This window comes from Heterodontus francisci, chromosome 25, assembly GCF_036365525.1.
Source record: "Heterodontus francisci isolate sHetFra1 chromosome 25, sHetFra1.hap1, whole genome shotgun sequence".
NCBI lineage: Eukaryota > Metazoa > Chordata > Chondrichthyes > Heterodontiformes > Heterodontidae > Heterodontus > Heterodontus francisci.
In genome coordinates this window covers 23,581,877-23,605,461 of record NC_090395.1, presented here as the reverse complement: position 1 = coordinate 23,605,461, position 23,585 = coordinate 23,581,877, and the positions used below count along the sequence as shown (strand labels likewise).

Genomic DNA, 23,585 nt, shown 5'->3' with positions numbered 1-23,585 from the left:
AGAGTCAACTGTGGTCGTCAATTAAATGAGAAACTGGTTCTGAGCCAAGACCAATTAATTTCTACCCCTCAGATAATGAATCAGTACTCCTGTGTGTCGAATACCACTTGGAAGCAGCACTGAGGATAGCAATGTCCATCCAAGAGTGGCTCGGTAGCACCAGTCCTGACCGAGCTGGCCAAGTCCTGAAGGATACATGTGCCAGACTAGGCCTGCAACAGGTGGTGAGTGAAGCAATACGAGGGAAAAAACTATTTTTCTTTTTATTCTTTTCATGGGATGTTGCCCAACCCTAATTGCCCTTGAACTGTGTGGCTTGCTAGGCCATTTCAGAGGGCAGTTAAGAGTCAGCTACATTGCTGTGGGGGTCTGGAGTTACATACAGGCCAGACCAGGTAAGAATGGCAGATTTCCTTCCCCTAAAGGACATTAGTGAACCAGATTAGTTTTTATGGCAATTGATAGTTTCATGGCACCAATACTGAGAATAGCTTTCAATTCCAGATTTTTATTAATTAATTGTATTTATTAATTGTTTAAATTCTACCAGCTACCAAGGTGGGATTTGAACCAGTGTCCCCAGGGCATTAGCCTGGCCTCGGGATTACTAGTCCAGTGACATTACCGCTCTGCCACTATCTTCCTCTAACTTGACCTCGTCCTCACCAATCTACTTACTGCAGATGCATCTGTATTGGTAGGCGCGACCACCGCACGGTCCTTGTGAGACTTAGTCCCGTCTTCACACTGCGGACACTCTCCACTGTGTTGTGGAACACTAGCACCCTGCTAAATGGGATAGGTTCAGAATCGATCTAGCAGCTCAAAACTGGGTATCCATGAGGCGCTGGGGCCTAATTGTGGATTATATACCACCACAATCTGTAACCTCATGGCCTAGCATATCCCTCACTCTACCATTACCATCAAACCAGGGGATCAACCCTGATTCAATAGGGAGTATAGAGCAGCATGCTAGAGGCAGCACCAGGCAAATGAGGTGCCAATCTGGTGAAGCTGCAACATATGACTGCATGAATGCTAAACAGCAGAAGCAGCATACTAAAGATACTAATTGATCCCACAACCTAGGGTCAGATCAGAGCTCTCCAGCTCTGCCACATGCAGTCATGAATTGTGGTGGACAATTAAAACAACCAACAGGAAGAGGAAATAAAACAGAAAATGCTGGAAATACTTAAGTCAGAAAGCATCTTCAGATAGAGAAACAGAGTTGACGTTTCAGGTAGTTGACCCTTCACCAGAACAGGAAGAGGAGGCTCCTTGAACATTTGATCAATTCAAATCAAAAGGCAGCAACTAATAATGACATTTCAAAAGTCACAGGGCAACAGCTAGGTGATTGATTGCTGAGTATTAATTTTTTTTCCCCTCTAAGTTAGGGCAATGGGTTAAACTAAGAAATTTAGTTAGCAGTTGAGTAGTTTTTAAGTTTGGTTAGGTTAAGTTTTAAATTTGCTAAGTTTTAAGTAGGCTTAAGTCTAAGAAGTTTTATTACTGGTAAGTTTAGTTAGTATAATAAACTGAGGCATGGTAGGGCACCTCAGTCCTGTTGAATGCACATCCTATGCCATGTGGGAACTCAGGATACAGAGCTTGAGCAGCAGCTGGAGTCACCGCAGTGCATCCATGAGGCTGAGCACTATGTGGATGGCATGTTTTTGGAGGTGATCACCATACAGCTGACGAGTGTGCTGATAGTGGGAGAATGGGTGACCAGTCAAGGAGGACCAAACAAGTAGTGCAGGAGGTCCCCGAGTGCATCTCACTCTTTAAACAATATTCAGTTCTGAATACTGGTGGGGACAATGGTCCCTTCTAGGGAATATAGCCAGAGGATCAAGGAGCCTGAGCAAAGTTGAAGTCAATGGAAATCAGGGGGAAAATTTTCCATTGATTGGTATCATACCTCACACAAAAAGATAGTTCTGGCTGTTGGAGGCCAATCATCTCAGCCCCAGGAGATCACTGTAGCAGCTCCTCAGGGTAGTGTCCTAGACCCAACCATCTTCAGCTGCTTCATAAATAACTCTCTCTCCAACATAAGGTCAGAAGTAGACATGTTTGCTTATGATTGAACATTGTTCAGTACTATTCACAACTCCTCAGATGCTGAAGCAGTCCGTGCCCACATGTAGCAAGACCTGGACAACATTCAGGTTTGGGCTGATAAGTGGCAACTAACACTCACGTCTCACAAGTGCCAGGCAATGACCATCTCTAGCAAGAGAGAATCTAACTATCTGCCCTTGACATTCAATGGCAGTACCATCACTGAATCCCCCACCACCACCACCACCACCACCCAGGGGGGTTACCATTGACCAGAAACTTAACTGGACCAGCCATATAAATACTGTAGCTACAACAGCAAGTCAGAAGTTGAGAAATATACAGCAAGTAACACACCTCCTGAATCCCCAAAGCCTGTCCACCACCTACAAGGCACAAGTCAGAAGTGTGTGACGGAATACTCTCCACTTTCCTGGATGAGTGCGACTCTAACAACACTAATATATTTGACAGCATCCAAGGCAAAGCAGCTGCTTGATCAGCACCCCTTCCACCACCTTAAACATTCACTCCCTCCACCAGCGATGCACAGTGGCAGTAGTGTGTACGTCTACAAGATGCACTGCAGCAACTTAGCAAAGTTCCTTCGACAGCACCTTTCAAATCCATATCCTCTACCAGCTGGAAGGACAAGAGCAGCAGACACAGGGGAACACCACCTGCAAGTTCCCCTCCAAGCTGCACACCATCCTGAGTCAAAATAAAAGCAAAATACTGCGGATGCTGGAAATCTGAAACAAAAACAAGAAATGCTGGAGTCACTCAGCAGGTCTGGCAGCATCTGTGGAAAGAGAAGCAGAGTTAACGTTTCGGGTCAGTGACCCTTCTTCGGAACTGACAAATATTAGAAAAGTCACAGATTATAAACAAGTGAGGTGGGGGTGGGGCAAGAGATAACAAAGGAGAAGGTGCAGATTGGACCAGGCCACATAGCTGACCAAAAGGTCACAGAGCAAAGGCAAACAATATGTTAATGGTGTGTTGAAAGACAAAGCATTAGTAAAGATTAGGTGTGAATACACTGAGTATTGAACAGCAGCAAGTGCAAACCTGAAGAAAAACAACCTGAAAAAAACAGTGGGTAAGCAAACTGAACAAACTAAGATGAAATGAAATAAATGCAAAAAAAGATTGTAAAAAATGTAAAAAAGAATGTAAAAAAAAAGGAAGAAAAAATAACTAAAAATGAAAGTAAAATGGGGGGGCTGTCATGCTCTGAAATTATTGAACTCAATGTTCAGTCCGGCAGGCTGTAGTGTGCCTGATCGGTAGATGAGATGAGGAACAGCATCTCATCTACCGATCAGGCACACTACAGCCTGCCGGACTGAACATTGAGTTCAATAATTTCAGAGCATGACAGCCCCCCATTTTACTTTCATTTTTAGTTATTTTTTCTTCCTTTTTTTTTTAAACATTCCTTTTTACATTTTTTACAATCTTTTTTTGCATTTATTTCATTTCATCTTAGTTTGTTCAGTTTGCTTACCCACTGTTTTTTTCAGGTTGTTTTTTTTCAGGTTTGCACTTGCTGCTGTTCAATATTCAGTGTATTCACCTAATCTGTACTAATGCTTTGTCTTTCAACACACCATTAACATCTTGTTTGCCTTTGCTCCGTGACCTTTTGGTCAGCTATGTGGCCTGGTCCAATCTGCACCTTCTCCTTTGTTATCTCTTGCCCCACCCCCACCTCACTTGTTTATAATCTGTGACTTTTCTAATATTTGTCAGTTCCGAAGAAGGGTCACTGACCCGAAACGTTAACTCTGCTTCTCTTTCCACAGATGCTGCCAGACCTGCTGAGTGACTCCAGCATTTCTTGTTTTTGATCCTGAGTCAAAATCCTGGTACTCCCTCCCGAACAGCACTGCAAGTGTACCTACACCACATGGACTGCAATGGTTCAAAAAGGCAGCTCACCACCACCTTCTCAAGGGTAATTAGGGATGGGCAATAAATGCTGCCCTGACCAGCAATTCTCACATTCCAAGACCAAATAAAAAAAATTGGGGAAGGCCCATTTTACTAAACTGAGATGTGATCTAGCAAAAGTAGACTAGAAATTGCTACTTGGAGGTAAATCTGTGTCAGAACAATGGGAGGCATTCAAGCAGGAGATAGAGAGGGTGCAGAACAAATGTGTTCCAACAAAGCAAACGGGTGGGGCTCCTAAATCTAGATCCCCACTCCCCGGCAGTCAAAGAACATACAGAGTAGGATAAAGCAAAGAAATAAAGCTTAAGTCAGATGCCAAGATCTCAATACTGCCGAAAGGCTACAGGAGTATAGAAAGTGCAGGGATGAAATTTTAAAAAATAGAAAAGCAAAAAGAGCATGAAAAAATATCAGCAAGTAAAAATCAAGGAAAATCCGAAGATATTTTATAAAATACAGAAAGAACAAAAGGATAACTGAGGAAAGACTAGGGCTGATTAGAAATCAAAAAGGTAACTTGTGTGTGAAGATGCAAGACGTGGGCATGGTTCTTAATTAATACTTTGCATCTGCTTTCACAAAAGGGAGACAAAGCAGACAACACTAAGGAGAAGGTGTGAAATATTGGATGTGATAAACATAGTCGAGGAGGAACAAAATCACCAGGTGCAAATAAAATGCATCCCAGGCTGCTAAGAGAAGCAAGGGAAGATATAGCGGAGGCTCTGACCATCATTTTTCAATCCTCTCTGGTTACAGGGGTGGTGCCGGAAGACTGCTAACATTGTACCGTTATTTAAAAAGATAGAAAGGGATAGCTTGAGTAATTATAGGCCAGTCAGCCTAACCAGTGGTGGGCAAATTACTGGAAAAAATTCTGAGACACAACTAGAAAGGCATGGATTAAGCCAGGACAGCGAGCATGCACTTGTTAAAGGGAAACTCATGTCCGACTAAACTGATTGAATTTTTTGAAGAAGTAACAAGGAGGACCAATGAGAGTAGTGCATCTGGATTACTGCTCAGGCCACGTGAAAATTGGCAATGAAGCAAACAAATCAGGAGAATTAACATGTGACTAAAGGGCTGGTGTGGGAAAGAGGGGTCCCTTTTCATGGGACACTGGCACCAGTTCTGGGACAGGAAGGAGCTGTACCAATGGGAAAGGCTCCACCTGAACCGGGATGAGACCTGTGTCCTGGCGGACAGGGTAAACAGGGAGGTGACACAGTCTTTAAACTAGTAAGATGGGAGGAGGGATCTACAAGAAATGTAAGCAGCCGAAATTTAAACAAACCAGGAAAAGAAAGCATAGGGATGAATAAAGGGAGGACATAGACGGCAACAGAATAAATAGAGTTATAGATCAGGAGTCTAAAAGGATGGTTAAATAAAAAGTGACAGGAAATCCCATTAAAAGTGTATTAAACTGTCTGTACAGCAATGCACACAGTGTACATAATAAATCAGTGCAACTGGAGGCAATCACGTGTTGAGAGGAACCAGACATAATCGGGATTACTGAGACATGCCTACAAAAAAATCAGGACTGGGAATTAAAGATTGCAGAATGTAACAGATTTAGAAAAGATAGAGGGGGAAAAGGGGAGGTGGAGTAGCTGTATTTATTAGGGATAACACAATGGCAGTAGAAAAAAGGGACACAGTTATCAGCGAGAGAAAAATAGAATCCATATGGATAGCGATAAAAGATAAACAACCAATCACACGAACCGGGGTTGTCTACAGGCCACCTAATAGTGGAAGGGAGGTGGAAGAAATATGCAGACAAATTAGGGAATTGAGTAAAAAATAGAATAATCATGGGCAACTTGATCTACCCTGATATTAATTGGACAGAAGAGTAGGTAAAAGGGATAAGAAAATGGAGTTCCTACAAATGTCTACAGGACTACTTTCCAACCCAATATATAAAAACCACGCCCCTGCCAGCACTCCGAAGGGATTGTTCCCTCCGCGACGCCCTGGTCCACTCCTCCATCATCCCCGACACCTCGTCCCTTTCCCATGTAATGTGTAATACCTGCCCTTTTACCTCCTCTTTCAACATTCATGGCCCCAAACACTCCTTCCAGATGAAGCAGCGATTTACTTGTACTTCCTTCAATTTAGTATACTGTATTTGCTGCTCTTAATGTGGTCGCCTCTACATTAGGGAGACCAAACGCAGATTGGGCGACTGCTTTGCGCAACACCTCTGCTCAGTCCGAAAGCACAACCCCGAGCTTCCGGGTGCTTGCCATTTCAACACACCCTCCTGTTGTTATGCCCATATTTCTGAACTTGACCTGCTGCAGTGTTCCAGTGAACATCACTGCAAGCTTGAGGAGCAGCACCTGATCTTTCGATTAGGCACTCCACAGCCTTGCGGACTCAACATTGAGTTCAACAATTTCAGAGCATGACTGGCCTTTTAATATTTTTCTTTTATCATTTTATTTTGTTTTTTTAACCATGTGCCTGCTTTTCTCATGGAGACAAAGCTGCTCATTACTCTGCCATTAACACTCTCTCTGGGCTAATGCTTTGTCTTTCACCACATGCATTATTAACACGCTTTTTGCCTTTGTCCCATGACATCTTTGTTATTTAATCTCTCCTGCCCTCTGCCCGATCACACACCTTCCCTTTTGTTCTCTTCCCCACCACCAACACCCACCTTCACTTGCTTAAAACCTAATACTTTTCTGAACTTTGCCAGTTCTGATGAAAGGTCGCAGACCTGAAACATTAACACTGCCTCTCTCTCCACACATGCTGCCTGACCTGAGTATTTCCAACACTTTACTTTTATATAAAAAGCACAATAAGGGAAGGTTTACTCGAGGATCTAATAATAGGGAATGAACCAGAGCAGATAAGAGAAGTAAAAGTAGAAAAAATCTAGGTAATAGTGACTATAATATAATACATGTTTAGCATGACAATAGAGGAGGACCAGGACTGAAGAAAAGATGATTTTGAATGGCTGAGAACAGAATTTGGGAAAATAAAATGGGCAACAATATTGGCAAACAATGATGCAGAACAACAATGGGAAACATTTAAAATGGGGTTCAACAGAGTGCCTGAAAATTATATTCCACTAAAAGGAAAGAACAAACTAAACACTAGTGAGACTCCATAGTTGAATAAAGACATAAGGAACAATTGAGGGTTAGGAAAGAGCCATACATTAAGTACACAGACAGCAGAGGAGTGCATGATAAGAGAGAATATAATGAGATTAGGAGAGAAGTAAAATAAAAATTAGGAAGGCAAAGAGGAACTATGAAATTAAATTATCACTGAACATAAAACAAAATAGTAAAATATTTCACAGGCACATCAATAGAAAAAGGAAGTCTGGGATGGCAATAGAACATTAAGGGACAAACAGGATAACAGCACAGGTCAACAGGACTAGGAACAATGTGCACGTGGGGAAGTTCATTAGTGTGGTTGGGGAAGGTTTAAACTAAATTGGCAGAGTGATGGGCACCAGCATATAGAAGTAGAAAAGAGGAATAAGGTGTATGAAGGTGTGAGAGTGTTGAATAGTACTAGAGAAAGAAGTAGTACCACATTAGATAGCAGCAGACTAAGGAGAACTAATAGGAATACAAAGACAGATTCACAATGCATGTATGTAGATGTACAAAGTGTAATGAATAAGGTTGGTGAGCTACAAGCACAAATAGCCAAATGGGAATATGATGTAGTGGCAATAACAGAAATGTGACTTAAAAATGGTGAGGACTAGGCACTTAATATTAAAGGATACAAAGTGTTCAGAAAAGATAGGAAAAGAAAAAAGGGAGGTGGAGTGACAGTACTGATTAGGGTAGACATTGTGGTGTTGGAAAGAGAGGATGTCCTTGAGGGGGCAAAGACAGAATCCATTTGGTTAGAGTTGAGAAGTATAAAGGGTATGATCACACTACTGGGGGTTATTCTGTAGGCCTCCAGATAGCGAGAGATAGAGGAGCAGGGAAATCAGAGATGTGCAAGACCCATAGAGTGGTGATACTGGGGGACTTTACCCAAATATTAATTGGGATAACTTTAGGGTAAAGGGTAAGGAAAGGGAGGAATTTCTGAAATATGTTCAGTCTAACGAGAAAGGAGGTATTGCTGGATCTGGAGCTGGGGAATGAGAGGGCCAATTGGTTTAAAGCTATCATTGTATCATAAGGTTTAGATTAGCAATGGAGAAGAGCAAGAACAATCTGAAGTAGAACTTCTAAATTCAAAGAGGGCTAACTGCAATGGAATTAAAGGGAATCTAGCCAGAGTAAAATGGAACCAAAGATTTACAGGAAAAGCTTAACAGATCAGTGGGTGATCTTTAAGGATGAGATATTTCAGGTGCAGGCTAGGTCCATTCCAACAAGGGGAAAAGGTGAGGGAAACAAAGTGAGGGCTCCTTGGATGACGAGAAATACAGACAGTATGATGAAACAAAAAAAAAGAGGGTGGACAATGCATGTCAGTGAGAATCAGGCCAAATACAATAAGTTGAGAGAGGAAATGAAGAGGAAAGTAAGACTGGCAAAGAGAAAATATATGGATAGAATAGCAGTTAACATAAAAGGGAACCCAAAAATCTTCTACCAGCATACAAATAGTAAGCAGGTAGTAAGAGGTGGGGTGGAGCCTATTGTGGAAATATAGGACGATATACCTTATACAAGATGCACTGTAGTAACTCACTGAGCCTCCTTCAAAAGAACCTTCCAAACCCATGATCTCCACCACCTAGAAGGAAAAGGACAGCAGATGCAAGGGAACACCACGACCTGCAAGTTCCCCTCCAAGTCACACACCATCCTGATTTGGAACTATATCACTGTACCTTCACAGTCCTTGGGTCAAAAACATGGAACTCGCTTCCTAACAGCACTGCGAGTGTACAGACCCACATGGACTGCAGTGGTTTAAGAAGGCAGCTCACCACCACATTCCCAAATGCAATTAGGGATTGGCAACAAATATTGGCTTTGCCAGCCACGCTCACCTCCCAGGTAACAATCAAAAAAGCTATATGCTGAGAGGTGCAGTGCAGGCTTAATGAGTACTTTGAACTGGTGGTTTACTAAGGAAAGGGTGTTGTCAAAATAGCTGCAGAGGCAGTAAGATGGTAGAGGTAATAGATGGGCTGAAAATTGAAGCAAGATATACTGGAAAAGCTGGTTATGCTTAGAGTGGATAAGTCGCCTGGTCCGGATAGCTTGCATCCAAGGACAATCAGAGGAAAAAAAAAACTTGGAGAGGTTTGAGATAATTTAAGGTGAGCCAGCACAGATATCTAAAAGGCAGAGATTGCTTGACAAATCTAACTGAATTTTTGATGAACAGAGAAGGTTGACAAAGGGAATGCAATGGATGTTGTCTCTTATGGATTTTAAGAAAGTGTGTGACAAAGTACCACATAAAAGGCTGATTAACAAAATTGAGGACCATGAAATAGGAGGGTCCATACCAGCTTGGATAAAAAATTGGTTTAAGAACAGAAAAGAGTGTCGTGGTAAATGGTTGTTTTTCAGGCTATAAGATGGTAAACAGTGGTGTTCACCAAGGTTCAGTGCTAGGACAACTGCTTTTTTTGATATATTAAAGTGACTTGGATATTGGAATACAGGGTAAAATCTCAAAATTTGCCGATGATACCAAACTTGGAGGTGTGGCAGGCAGTGAAGATGATAGTGATTGACTGCAACAGGTCATAGGCTAGCAGAATGGCAGACAAGTGGCAAATAGAATTCAATCTAGAGGGAAGTGTGAGGTGATGCATTTGGGGAGAACAAACAAGACAAGGGAATGTACAATAAATGGTAGAGATTATGAAGTGTAGAGGAACAGAGGGACCTTGGAGTGCCTGTCCACAGATCTCTGAAGGTAGCAGGACAAGGAAGATATAGTGGTCAAGGTGGAATACGGAATACTTTCATTTATTGACCATGGCATAGAATACCAGAGCAGGAAGGTTATGTTAGAACTGTATAGAACACAGCTAGAGTACTCTGTACAGCTCTGATCACTGCATTACAGGAAGGATGTGATTGCTCTAGAAAGGGTACAGAGGAGATTTGCAAGGATGTTGCCAGGTATGTTGCATTTTAGCTTAGGGAAAGATGGGATAGGCTGGCGTTGTTTTCTTTGGAACAGAGGAGGCTGAGGAGAGATTTCATTGAGTATAAAATCATAAGGGGCCTAGAGAGTGTGGACAGGAAGGACCTATTTCCCATAGCAGAGTGTTCAATAACCAGGGCCATAGATTTAAAGTAATTGGTGGAAAAATTAGAGGGGAGTTGAGAACTAATTTTTTCACACAAAGGGTGGTGGAGATCTGGAATTCATTGTCTGAAAGGGTGGTAGAGGGAGAAAACTTATCACGTTTAAAAAACACTTGGATAAGCACTTGAGATATAGTAAGGTATAGTTGAGGTATAGTTAGCAGGAGGCCCTGCAGTGCCGAAGAAGGTGAAGACCCCGGGAGCGATGAGTGGGGTCGGGGTCATTCAGGCAGGCCCAATGACGGGGTGGGGGAGGGTCTTCCCAGGGATGTGGGGGAGGGGGGGTGCGGAGATTGCCATGGGGAGCCTTTCGGAGGCCCTGGATTGACCCCAAAGGAGGGAGTCCCCTGATTTTTTTTTTTTGGGCGGCACAGTGACACAGTGGTTAGCACCGCAGCCTCACAGCTCCAGGGACCCGGGTTCGATTCTGGGTACTGCCTGTGTGGAGTTTGCAAGTTCTCCCTGTGACCGCGTGGGTTTTCGCCGGGTGCTCCGGTTTCCTCCCACAGCCAAAGACTTGCAGGTGATAGGTAAATTGGCCATTGTAAATTGCCCCTAGTGTAGGTAGGTGGTAGGGAATATGAGATTACTGTAGGGTTAGTATAAATGGGTGGTTGTTGGCCGGCACAGACTCGGTGGGCCGAAGGGCCTGTTTCAGTGCTGTATCTCTAAAATAAAATAAAACAAATAACCTACAAAGCTACCATCAAGACCTGGAAGGTGGGATTCAGCTGGATAACTTTTACAGCTGGCACGGTCACAATGAGCTGAATGTCCTCCTTCTGTGTAGTAAATTAATTACTATGTTTCTATATTTTATGATGCAACCGACAAAGTTGCAGGCCAACCTACACTAAAGGGATAACAAAAAGGCATGTAGTCTAACCTGTTTGAACAGGAGTCATTGGTTAAGGACACCATTAGCCCAGTATGTGCCATGGTTGGATTTACTCATCTCATGTTGAGAATTTTTCAATGTGCTCTCTCAGTCATGTTTACTGGAACTCAATAAGAAAAGGACAATGACCTGAAACAATAGGTGGAATCTTCCCAATCCCCCAGAGATGGGACTGAGAGCAAAATCTAAAGATAGCACATCGGTTCAGCCTCTCCCCCACACCACTCCCCCTACCCCCCACCAGATGTATTTCCGCCTCTAAGTGATCTTGCTGCAAGTGGGGTCAAAACAGCAGTGGCGGGTAGCCAATTAAACCACTTTATGGACTAATTGGTGGAAAGTTGCCACCATTGGGATTTTCCTGATGGTGGATGGAACCACCCCCCCCCCCCCCCACCCACTAAGGCTTGAGCTCAGCAGGTGCCTGGAGGCAGCCTTCTGGCAGCAGGCCAGGGGGCCATCGTCGCCTCCACTAAATCCCCCCCCAGCCAATCCCGGAGCAGCGGGGATCAGAGAGCCACAGCCACAAGCAGTCCTGTGCAGGGGCTCCCCTCCACAATGATGGCCTACCAGCTGTGGCCATTTTTCAGACAGCACCTCCATCTCAAAGTGCCCTCACTGTCCCCTACATGCTTCACCAACACCCACCTCTCTCGGTGGGGCTGCGGCCGTCCACATCTTCTGGCTCTCTGATTGGGCCTCCCGCCCACCATCCTTAATCAGATTGCGAATGTGGAGGCAGCCTCTTAATTTGGCACCTCCCATAAGATCGCGATGCCATACAGCCAGCCAAAACCATCAGGGTCAGGGACTGCTTTTGCTCTCAACAGCAGAAAAATTTTAGAGATTGCACCCAATAATAGTCTGACCTGCTGAGTATTTCCAGTTTTTATTTCGGATATCCAGCAGTATTTTGTTTTTGTCCTCATCCCTTCACTATCATTTCTCAGCTAAAAGTACCTCGTCTTGTAAGGCGAAAGCAGTTTGAAATAGAAAAGAGTCATACAGTAATTATAGGAGGCCATTCAGCCCATTGAGCCCATGCCAGCTCTCTATAGAGCAATCCAATCAGTCACATTCCCCCGCAAGTTTATTTCCCTCAAGCGCCCATCCAATTTCCTTTTGAAATCATTTCATCTCTGCTTTTACCATCCTCGTAGGCAGCGAGTGCTAAATGTAAAATTACATCCATTCTTTACATGTTCCATCATCAGAATATGGAAACACATTAATATGTATACCTGGACACAGTAAGGCAGTGAGACAAACTGTATTTCCGCTGGCAGGGAAATCCAATAAAGAGAGCACAATCTTAACATTAGGAACATAGGAAGAAGCATAGGAACAGGGGTCGGTCATTCAGCCCCTTGAGCCTATTCTGCCATTCAATTAGGTCACGGCTGATCTGCATTTTAGCTCCATTTACCCATCTTGGTTCCATATCCTTCAATACCCTTGCCTACCAAAAATCTACCACTGTCTTGAAAATTTTCACGACCCAGTTTCAACACCTTTTTGGAATAGAAGAGTTCCAGTTCCAAAAAACTAGCAGCCAAGATGGCCACTGCCATTTACAGCTGAAATATCAGGAGATTGGATTGGAAACAAAAAGTCTAAGAAGCCCAGCCAGGACAATGGCTTGCTCTAAGTGAATGAATTATCTAGAATGGCTGCATTAGCACAACAGTCAAGGCCATCCCCACCCACTCACTTTGCAAGAGACAACCCCCTCCAAGTGTGAATGGACATTCTGGGGCATGGAGAACCTTGAATTTCATTCGAAGATTCCAATAAAATCACATTAGAAACAAAGGGGATTGAGAAGAACCATGTGACCACCTGTTCCTCTCTGAAGAAACAAGTTTTGTTACACAGCAAAGGAGCCCGAGACCCCATCACCTGGCCGTAACAGAAATTTGGGGGCTATACTCAGGGCTCGTAATCCAATGACAAATAAGAAATTGGAAGTGGGAAACCAAATACATCCCTATCAAAATTTTTTAAAAACTCAATACAGGTTTTCTGGTGGTTTTTGATGCTAGAATATGATCATGTCCACATCCGAGGCCAGCACCTTCCCAAGTCAGGGTGAAATAACTTGGGATGGGTTATAGGCCCTACCTATTGAAGATTTGAGGAATGTAGCTGGGCAATTAGCTTTTGCATGGAAAATAATCCCTAAGAAATTTGAAATCCTAAGACATGTGGAAAAACCATTTTTCACTTCAACCTGAAGATTCAGAAACAGGGTTCGAATTAGAAACAGATAGGGTAATGTTAGCAAAAATACAATTAGAACAAAGCAAATTGGAGTTGGAATGGGGGAGAGGGGCAGTGGGGGGAGAGGGGCAGTGGGGGGAGAGGGGCAGTGGGAGTTTCAAGAAAGGGAAAAAGGAAGGGAAGGAAAGGAAGGAAGGGAAAAAGGGAAGGATGGGAAAAAGGAGGGGAAGAAAGGGAAAAAGAGAACACTTTCCATGAGGAGGGAAGAGAGCTAATGCGACTTGAATTAACCATGGGGTGACTCAGTATCCCCAGTGAAAGGATGGTTAGTAAGGAAGCTGCCCCTAGCTCAGGGCCGTGTGCTGAGTTCTTAAAGTTCTCCCAATTGACTCCAAAGTTCAATGAGGGAGATGTGGAAGCATCTTTTGTCACTTTTGAAAAACTTGCAAGACAGTTGAAATGGCCGGCCGAGAGCTGGACCCTACTGCTCCAAAGCAAGCTAATAGGAAAAGCCCATGAGGTTCATTCACTGTTGCCAGATACAAGTTCATCAGATTATGAGCTGACTAAAAATGCTATTCTTGGGGCATATGAGCACAGACTGGAAGCGTACCACCAGAAATTCCAAACCCTCCGGAAGCAGCCTGACCAAACTTTCCTAGAGTTTGACAGAGTTAAGCAGCTTGCTTTTGACCAGTAGGTAAGGTTACTTCAAGGTACAGCCCATGTATGAAAACTTCAGAGAGGTGATTCTTAGAGGAATTTTAAAAACTCTCTTCCCCTTCTATTAAAACCCACGTAGAGGAACAAAAGGTTCACAGAACCAGGCAGCCGCAGTTCTGGCTGATGAATTTACTCTCTTATTCCAAGACCCTTCCCTAGTCACCCCCACAAACCCGAAAAGGATCAAAGGTGGGAGGGTGATAGGAGCCTGAACAGCCCTGAGTGAGAAAGGAAAGCTGGACACACCAGGGGCCCTCCTCAGGCCAAAAAAGACAGTGCTGAGAGCAGGAGTGAGACCCGGAGACCTGTGTGTTTCCACTGTAATAAGGCAGGTCACCTTCGAGCTGACTGCTGGAAACTATGGGGAAAACCTGTAGGACTGATCAGGGCACACCAGACCAGTGCAGGAGAAGGGGTCCTGATGGAAAGCTGTGGCTTTAAATGCAGCAGTAAGACCGAATGAACATACTGCTGTGGGTGTGGGAAAATTTAACAAAATCCCTGAAGGTTATCAGGATTTTGTATCCCAAGGAAGTGACCCCATACCCTTAGAGCGGGGCAAGCAAGCCCATCATCATACTCAGGGACACAGGGGCCACCAGATCCCTTCTGCTGGGAAAAGGCATGACCTTTCCTCCAGAGAGTGCAGTGAATGCTCGGGTGTTAATGAATGGAATCGAAGGGCGGTCTATGTCCATACCTTCATATTGGGTGCACTTGAAGTGCGACCTAGTTTTGGGACTGGTGACCATGGGGATTGTCCCTAGTTTGCCTGAGGACGGGGTCGACCTGCTCCTGGGTAATGATCTGACAGGGGCTATGGTGGTAGCGTCTCCAGTAGTTGTAGAGACCGCAGGTGGTCAGAGAGACAGAACAGTTGCAGGAGACGGTCCCTAGCATTTCCCCTGACTGTGTGGTGACTTGGTCCATGGCCAAACCAGTTCCATCAGAGGAGGCTGAACTGGCACTGCAGACAGATAACCCTACAGTCTGGTTATCTGAAACCATCTTTGGGAAGTTAGAGGTCCCAAAGAATGGGTTAACCTGATCTGCCCTAGTTGAGGCTCAGTGAGCCAACCCGGTATTAAAGAAGTTAGCACAGACTGCCCAAACTGAAAGTGAAGCAGAGGGAGTCCCTGAGCGCTACTATTTAAAGAATGAGGTGCTGATGAGTAAGTGGAGCTCTCCTCACAGACCTGCAGACAAAGTGGACAGTGATTCACCAGATAGTGGTGCCACCAAGGTACTGTAAAGAAATATTAAGAATGGCCCGCGAGCTTCCAATGGCTGGACATGTTAGTGTATGAAAAACCAAAGCCCACATAAGACAGCATTTTGACTGGCCAAAACCCCACAAAGATGTGGTGGAGTTCTGTAAAACTTGCCACCGGTGCCAGGTTGGAGGGAAGCCGCAACCTGCAATAAAACCTGCACCCCTAATTCTCATACCAGCTTTTGGGGAACCCGTCAGAATGCAGGTGGACTATGTGGGACCCCTGCCAAAAACAAAAGGGGACAGACCAGCACAGGTTTGTCAGACAGTTAGGGAGGAAGGGAACTAAAAGGACAGTGAGGACAGGTTAAAGGAGGGTCGGGAGGATTCCCAAATGGAACACCCTGCTGTCCGGTTAGCCAATCTGGAAATGATGGTAAAATTAGGCCCCTTACTTAAATGCAGGCCAAAGAAGCACCCTACCAATGCTGCTAACAGCATTTACAGAAACCTGTAGGAACAAGGAAAGTTCCCAAAAAGGCAAACCAACAGTGTGGGCGATGCCTCACCTAGTCGAAGTGCTGCAGGGGAGTAAGCTAGACAGATACCTGCGAGCAGGAATGTCCTAGAGGACATGGGGCAAATTAGCAAAGAAACCCTCCCCACAGTAAAGGGAAAAGGGAAACAAAAATGCCCTAAAGTAAACAGCACTTCTGTGACTCACAAGAGAACTAAAAGTGAGGTCAGGGTGGGTACCACTGAAGAGCCCAATGATCAGGGCCCAAGCCCAAACTTTATCAAACACAACAATTTCAATTCAGAATTCAGCAAGAACAAAGGCCCAGAGGAAATCTCAGACACCTCACAGGCACTTAAACACAATTTATTACCCACTACCACTCTAGGGAGAAGATTCCTCAAGGTACTGGAACCTGAATGGCTAAAGCCACGAGTTACAAAAACAGCAGTTGAGGGGTTAAAGCTTGTACATACCAGAGAACTAGCCTTAAACAACAATGGAAATTTGCAGATCCCAAGCTTCACCAACAACATATGTTTATTGTGGTGCACATTCCCAGCGTATTACAAATTGATACTAGAGAAACTTTAACCCCATTTGACAGCACATGACGATCTCAGACAAAACTCCAAAAAATTAAATCGGCATTGCTGTTGCAGAGAAAAACCAGCTGCAACAATTCTAAAATTAATGAGTGAATTTGGGGAGTGAGTGAGAATGAATGTATGTTTTCCTCTTTTTCTTTCAACCCCTTTAATGAAACGCTCCTATTGTTGCAGTTCATTCTACATGGTACGGAGATGTCAGGAAAATCCTATGTGCCAAATGGGAAATATTGATTTCATTAGTTGGAAACTTACCGCAGACTTTTAATGGAAAAAACCCTACAAATAACTTTTAAAAAACTAGCAGCCAGCATAGCCACTGCCATTTACAGCTGAAATACCAGGAGACTGGACTAGAGGCAAAAAGTCTAACAAGAAGCCCAGCTAGGACAATGGCTTGCTCTGAGTGACTGAATTATCTAGAATGGCTGCATTAGCACAACAGTCAAGACCATCCCCATCCATTGGCTTTGAAAGAGACAACCCCCTCCAAGTGTGAATGGTCATCCTGGAGCATGTATAACCTTGAATTTCCTTAGAAGATTCCAGTAAAACCTCATTGGAAACAAAGGGGATTGAGAAGAACCATGTGACCGCCTGTTCATCTCTGAAGAAACAAGTTTTGTTGCACAGCAAAGAGACAAGCAGTAACTGAGTGTACAGCAGCAAAGGAGGCTTTTGCTCCCCTGCATCTCTCCCTAGAAAACATCAAGAAAACAAACCACCTGCAACTGAGCAACCCTCCAAGCCTACAGACCACTACAGCCAGCAACCAGGGGAAGAGAATCAACCTACAGGAAAACTCTGAGCTAAGCAAGCCAACCAAAGTGCACTTTGACCAACCAAGAGCTGCAAGAATACAGGTTCAGCCGAGGATTACTGGATCACCCACGTAACAGACTGTATTTAAGTTTCATTTATTCTGGACTTTAATCCAACCACCAAATCTATTTTTCCCTTCTGTAATCTATTTGTATGTGTGAGATTCTCGTGTGAATGTGTAAATGTGTAGTGTATTTTTAAAATCGGATTACAGCGTTAAGTATAATAAACTCATCTCTTTCGTGTTTAAACTCAAGAAAACCTGTCCAATTGATTCTTTTGCAATCACATTAAAGGCAAAAGGTAAAACAGTCACAGAGGTGGTAAGCACAACCACTGTTTAAAAGGAATAAACCCTGTTGCGGTCAAATAAAAGTAAGGGGCAAGAGGGGAGCCCGAAATCCCCTCCTCACCTGGCCATAACAACATTCATATTGACCAATCTGAGACCGATATAATTTTAAGAGGTGTAGGCGGCCCTTGTCTCTGGTTGTGCATCAGTAGGCCTGCGTTCTGCTCCAGTTTCAGTGTACCTGGATGAGCTTGTACATTTTCCAGAGAAGACAGAATATTACCCAATTGCATTAATTTGTTGTCAGGATGTGGGCATCATTGCTCAGGCTCATTTTTATGACTCTAAGATGTTCTTATGTGCCCACAAGGAGGGTGGCAGTGGAAACAATCAATGACTTCAAGAGGAAGTTGGATAGGCTCTCGAGGGAAATAGACTCACAGGACTATGGGGATAAGCAGGGGAGAGCAGGCATGGACTTGATGTGCCGAATGGCCTCCTTCTGTACTGTAAATGACTTTATGAAGGAGAGTGAGAAGTTCAGAAAATATTAGAAAGTTGTTGCAACAAGGCATGTTTTACTACAGGAAGTAGTTGAGACAGAGACAACATTTTAAGGGAAATTGAGCAAATGCTTGAAATGGCAGAAGATACACAGTTTATAGGGGCACAGCACAGCAGTGGAAATAGTTCTGCTTTACTCTAGCACAGATATGATGGGCCAAATGGCCGCCTTCTGAATTCCATTGGTTCTGTGCTGTAAGCAGTCACTAGGAGCAGTGAGAGTTGACTGTCCACCATGCTTCTTTCACTTGGGGAAGTAAAAATTATGGACAGGCCATTGCACAGAAGAGTGATTTTCTTGCTGGGACTGTTAATGCTGATGAAACAGCGCTAAATTCAGGAGCCATAGCCGGTAAACTGATAAACATTAGTACTGTTGCCTGGCTGATGTTTACAGACAGAATTCCAGCAGCAGCAGCCTGCAAGCTTACCTCACTGGTGAACATGGCGCAGAAGTAATCGCTGCAAGCTGCCAACACAATACGATGAGCAGGAAAGTCCTTGCTGTCAACACGCAATGTGACATCGCACAGGGTGTTACTCTTCCTTAGGGAGTTCATAGTGTTAAGAATGGACTTGGCATGTGAGTTGGTCATTATATCCCGAGGAGCCATGTTGAGCCTTTTCACTTGTAAAGCCAGTGAAAAGAGATCAAGTCACCTACAGCTGGATTAAAATCAGACCAATAATACATTATTAAAACTAGGAAAATGCTTCAACATTTAATACTTTATATGCAAAACTTATGAGGCCATAAGATTAATATAGATTTTTTAAGCACTTTTGAAGGAAAAAAATATTTGACAAATCAGCATCTGACATAACTGCCCGAGACTGTCAACATATGTTCAGAATACCCACTCTTCTCCTCAGCTCTCTGCTGTGATTCCTGCCTGTTTACCACCTGGTTTGCAATTTCCTTCACTGTGCTTTGACCTCGAGGCCCCTTTCCATTCCTTGGATGTTACATCATGCCAACTGCTCATGCATCTCATCAACTATACCAAGCAGTGCCCCTTCACCTGCATTCAATTCCACTTAGTGGCCATCCACTGTTGCTAATCTACCCAGGCTATGCCACCTGCAGCACCCATCTCCCGCCTTAAAAGCTGTTGCATTGCAAATCAGATGCTCATTTCTCAAGTTATCACTTCAATTGAGATTAGTGCATGTTGGTTCTAAGACTTGGAAGATTTTTTTTGTGCCCAATCAACATAAAACTAAGCAAGCTGGCAGTTCAGTTTGCTTGTCTCCCTTCCACAACACAACAAAATCTTCTTTGCATCTCTGTCCATTGCCACTGTAACTCTAACCCAATGTCAAGTCATAAAATCACACAGTCGCTCGCCACCTCTATCCAAGACTCTAAGGTGTCAGTCTTGTGGTAACACACTGACGTCTGAGTCAAAAGGATGTGGTTTGAAGCCCCATAATTTAGGCTGGTACTTAGGGGGTGCTGTACTGTTGGACGTGTCATCTTTCAATGAGAAGTTAAACTGAGGCCCCTCTCAAATGGACTTAAAAGATCCCATGCACTATTTGAAGAGCAGGGGAGTTCGCCCTGTGTGACCCTCATGCAGAACTATTAAAAAAGACAGATTAACTGGTCATTTATCGCACTGCTGGTTTGTGGGATCTTCCTATGTGCAAATTAACAGCCAAGTTTCCTACAAAAGTGACGACACTTCAAAAGTATCTCATTGCCTGATCGAGATTAGTACATGTTGGTTCTAAGACTTAGAAGATTTGGGACTTCCTGAGGCTGTGAAAGGTGGTATGTAAATGCAAGCTTCTTCTTTCTCCCATATTTTTATTTCAAGTTGCCTCTTTGCCAATGGTACTTCTATGTATAAAAGCCACAACCATTCCTCCACCATCCCTACAGAACACAATGAACTGGCTGGCTTTTCTCAATACTTAAAAGCATTTATTTACATTGTGCTTTATTACATTGAAATGTCTCAAAAACCTCACCCACAGAATTATTTTTGAAGTCCAAGTATTGATGGCTCTGCAGATAAGTTTTTCAGTATTAAGAACATTTGTACCTCTCTTAGAAAAACATTCCTATTGTTAGGCAGCAAACTAAAATGAAGAACGACATGGAATTTATATAGAAGGGAAAAGGAAGCCTAACTGGAAAGTCGTAGTAACTCCATGAAAAGACATAATTGAAACCACAAAGTTAGTGACTTTTTTTTCCATTTTGCTAAAAGTTGCTTCTGAATTCTCTGAATGGCAACAATAATGTGGATGTAAAGTTACTACAGTCTTTAATACTCCATGAGCAAGAATTTATGTTTCAAATATCTCCTGCTGAAAATCAGTCAGGAACAGCTGCTGGAGGCAGACTATTTGGGGCTTCCCTACTAACATGACCAACTGAGGGGATGTTTCAGGCACAACTAAGATATTCAGGCCCTGTCTGGAGAACATGGATTCAACACATTCTGGAAAACATCCTCAGCAACAGGCATCAGTTTTGCGAAAATGTGGCATATTTCTACAACACTAGGCAGGAGCTGTCATGTGTGAACTTTGGGTTACAGGTAGTTTACATTAACCTTTCAGGATTAAAACAGTACACCTTGGTGGGATTGTTTCAACCAACACTTTACTGGCACAAACATGGCTGAATTGCCAAATCTCGAGTCTGCTCCACTCAGATTTATTCAGGAGCAACAGATTAAACACATTGCTCCAATTCTGAGCATGAACTGAAAGCTTATTCAGTCGCAACAGTTTCATGAAGTTTGTACACAATTAAGTTCAATAACAATAGATGGGTCTCCTCTGGTGCCTGACAAATTGAGATTAGATCAGTATTAGTGCTTACACTGAATGTCATGAACTCAGACTCTGCTGCAGTATTAAACAATGCAGCGGGAGGCCTTGTAATGCTGAACATCACCATTTCAGCCTGCAATCTGATCACTGCAACATTGAAAACAATCTAAATTACAAAGGCAAGTCTGATAATATGGTTTGCAAATATCAGAAATTCTGAAAGGATTCTGAGGCAGTGCAAGAGGACTAAGCAGGCAGTGCAGGAATCTCCTGTCGCTCTTACCCTGCAAAACAGATATACTGCTTTGGATACTGTTGGGGGGGGAATGGCCTCTCAGGGGAAAGCAGCAACAGCCCAATTCGTTGCACCACGGTTAGCTCTGCTGCACAGGGGAGAAGTAAAAAGTGTGGGAATGCAATAGTTATGGGAGATTCAATTGTAAGGGGAATAGATAGGTGTTCCTGTGGCCGCAGAAGAGCCTCCAGGATGGTATGTTGCCTCCCTGGTGCTGGGGTCAAGGAGTCTCAGAGCGGTTACAGGACATTCTGAAGGGGGAGGGTGAACAGCCAATGGTCGTGGTACACATTGGTACAAACAACGTAGGTGAAAAAAAAATGTGGTCCTAAAAGCAGAATATAGGGAGTTAGGAAGTAAGTTGAAAAGCAGGACCTCAAAGGTAGTGATCTCAGGGTTACTACCAGTGCCAAGTGCTGGTCAGAGTAGAAATAGCAGGATATATCGGACGAATATGTGGCTGAAGAGATGATGTGAGGGGGAGGGTTTTAGATTCCTGGGACATTGGGACCGGTTCTGGGGGAGGTGGGACCAGTACAAACTGGATGGGTTACACCTGCGCAGGACTGGGACTGATGTCCTAGGGGGAGTATTTGCTAGGGTGGTTGGGGAGGTTTTAAACTAAAATGGCAGAGGGATGGGAACTTTTACAAGGAGTCAGGAGAGGTAATAAAAGACAAGAACAAAAGACAGTAAGGGGAATAAGAAAAGTGATAGGCAGAGAAATCAAGGACCACAATCAAACAGGGCCACAGTGAAAAATAGTGGGAAGGGGACAAGTAATGTTAAAAAGACAAGGCTTTGTGCCTTAACGCGCAGAGCATTCGCAATAAAGTAGATGAATTAATCGCGCAAATAGATGTAAATGGGTATGATATAGTTAGGATTACGGTGACATGGTTGCAAGGTGACCAGGGATGGGAAATGAACATCCAGGGGTATTCAGTATTTAGGAAGGACAGGAAAAAAAGCAAAAGGTGGTGGAGTTGCATTGCTGGTTAAAGAGGAAAGAAACGCAATAGTGAGGAAAGATATTAGCTCTGACGATGTGGAATCTGCATGGGTAGAGCTGAGAAACACTAAGGGGCAAAAAACGTTAGTGAGGGTTGTATATAGACCCCCAAATTGTAGCGGTGATGTTGGGAATGGCATTAAACAGGAAATTAGAGACGCATGTGATAAGGAACAAAGAACCTGTGGATGTGGTTTATTTGGACTTTCAGAAGGCTTTCGACAAAGTCCCACATAAGAGATTAGCGTGTAAAATTAAAGCGCATGGGATTGGGGGTAGTGTATTGCGATGGATAGAAAATTGGTTGGCAGACAGGAAACCAAGAGTAGGGATAAATGGGTCTTTTTCCGAATGTATTCCGATTATATTCGCGAGAGTTCAGAAGAGTGAGGAGGGATCTCAAGGAAACCTATAAAATTCTAACAGAACTTGACAGGGTAGATATAGGATGGATGTTCCCGATGGTGGGGGAGTCCAGAACCAGGGGTCATAGTCTAAGGATATGGGGTAAACCATTCAGGACTGAAATGAGAAACGTCTTCACCCAGAGGGTGGTGAACCTGTGGAATTTGCTACCACAGAAAGCAGTTGAGGCCAAAACATCGTATGTTTTCAAGAAGGAATTAGATATAGCTCTTGGATCTAAAGAGATCAAAGGATATGGGGAAAAAGCGGGAACATGATCATAATGAATGGCGGAGCAGGCTCGAAGGGCCGAATAACCTACTCCTGCTCCTATTTTCTATGTTTCTATGACTCATTTGACCTTATATCACAGAAAGTTGTTTCTTACATTCACTTGCTGAACCAGGGTTACGAGAGCATTCGATAAGCCATGGGAGAGTTCCAGTCTACCACCTGCCAGCTCCATACAATTACTCTCGAGCCTTTCCGTCCTCCTGGAAATAAACAAATCTAACTTCACGGGATTTCGGTCATTTCAATCGCCTTCAGCCATACCCAGTCATACCACCTGGAATATTAATAAAAAGAACAAATACTGTAAAATCGATTCATTTATCAAAAAGAACATTTCCACTACACCTGCACATCCCAAGTCCCATAGAATATAATTCAATCAGTATTTGCTGCAGGCCTAGTAAACCAAGGCAAACTGACAAGCCTGCTACTGGCTTCCACTCCATGCAAGAGGCGGCAAAATTCAATTCAGCACCAGCAACAGCAAGTTGCACCCACCAAGAGCCCATGCCAGAAATTTAGCCATGCACTGTGCAAATATTCATTTTCAATGGGACACAGGAAAACAGTTGCACATTAGTTTTGGATAGACATGGCAACTGAGTTA

General features: G+C 43.6%; 1 protein-coding gene across 5 annotated transcripts in view; it reads right to left on the bottom strand.

The window, feature by feature from the left end:
* Positions 1-23,585, bottom strand: part of klhl12 (kelch-like family member 12) — an 84,830-nt gene that overhangs the window by 59,671 nt on the left and 1,574 nt on the right. For all 5 annotated transcript variants that reach the window (XM_068056989.1, XM_068056987.1, XM_068056986.1 and 2 more), the window contains exons 2-3: positions 23,073-23,252; positions 18,617-18,851 (exon numbers count right to left, since the gene is read on the bottom strand). In XM_068056989.1, the coding sequence (XP_067913090.1) occupies positions 18,617-18,799 (183 nt within the window). In that variant the 5' untranslated portion in view covers positions 18,800-18,851; positions 23,073-23,252. The remainder of the gene's footprint in view (positions 1-18,616; positions 18,852-23,072; positions 23,253-23,585) is intronic.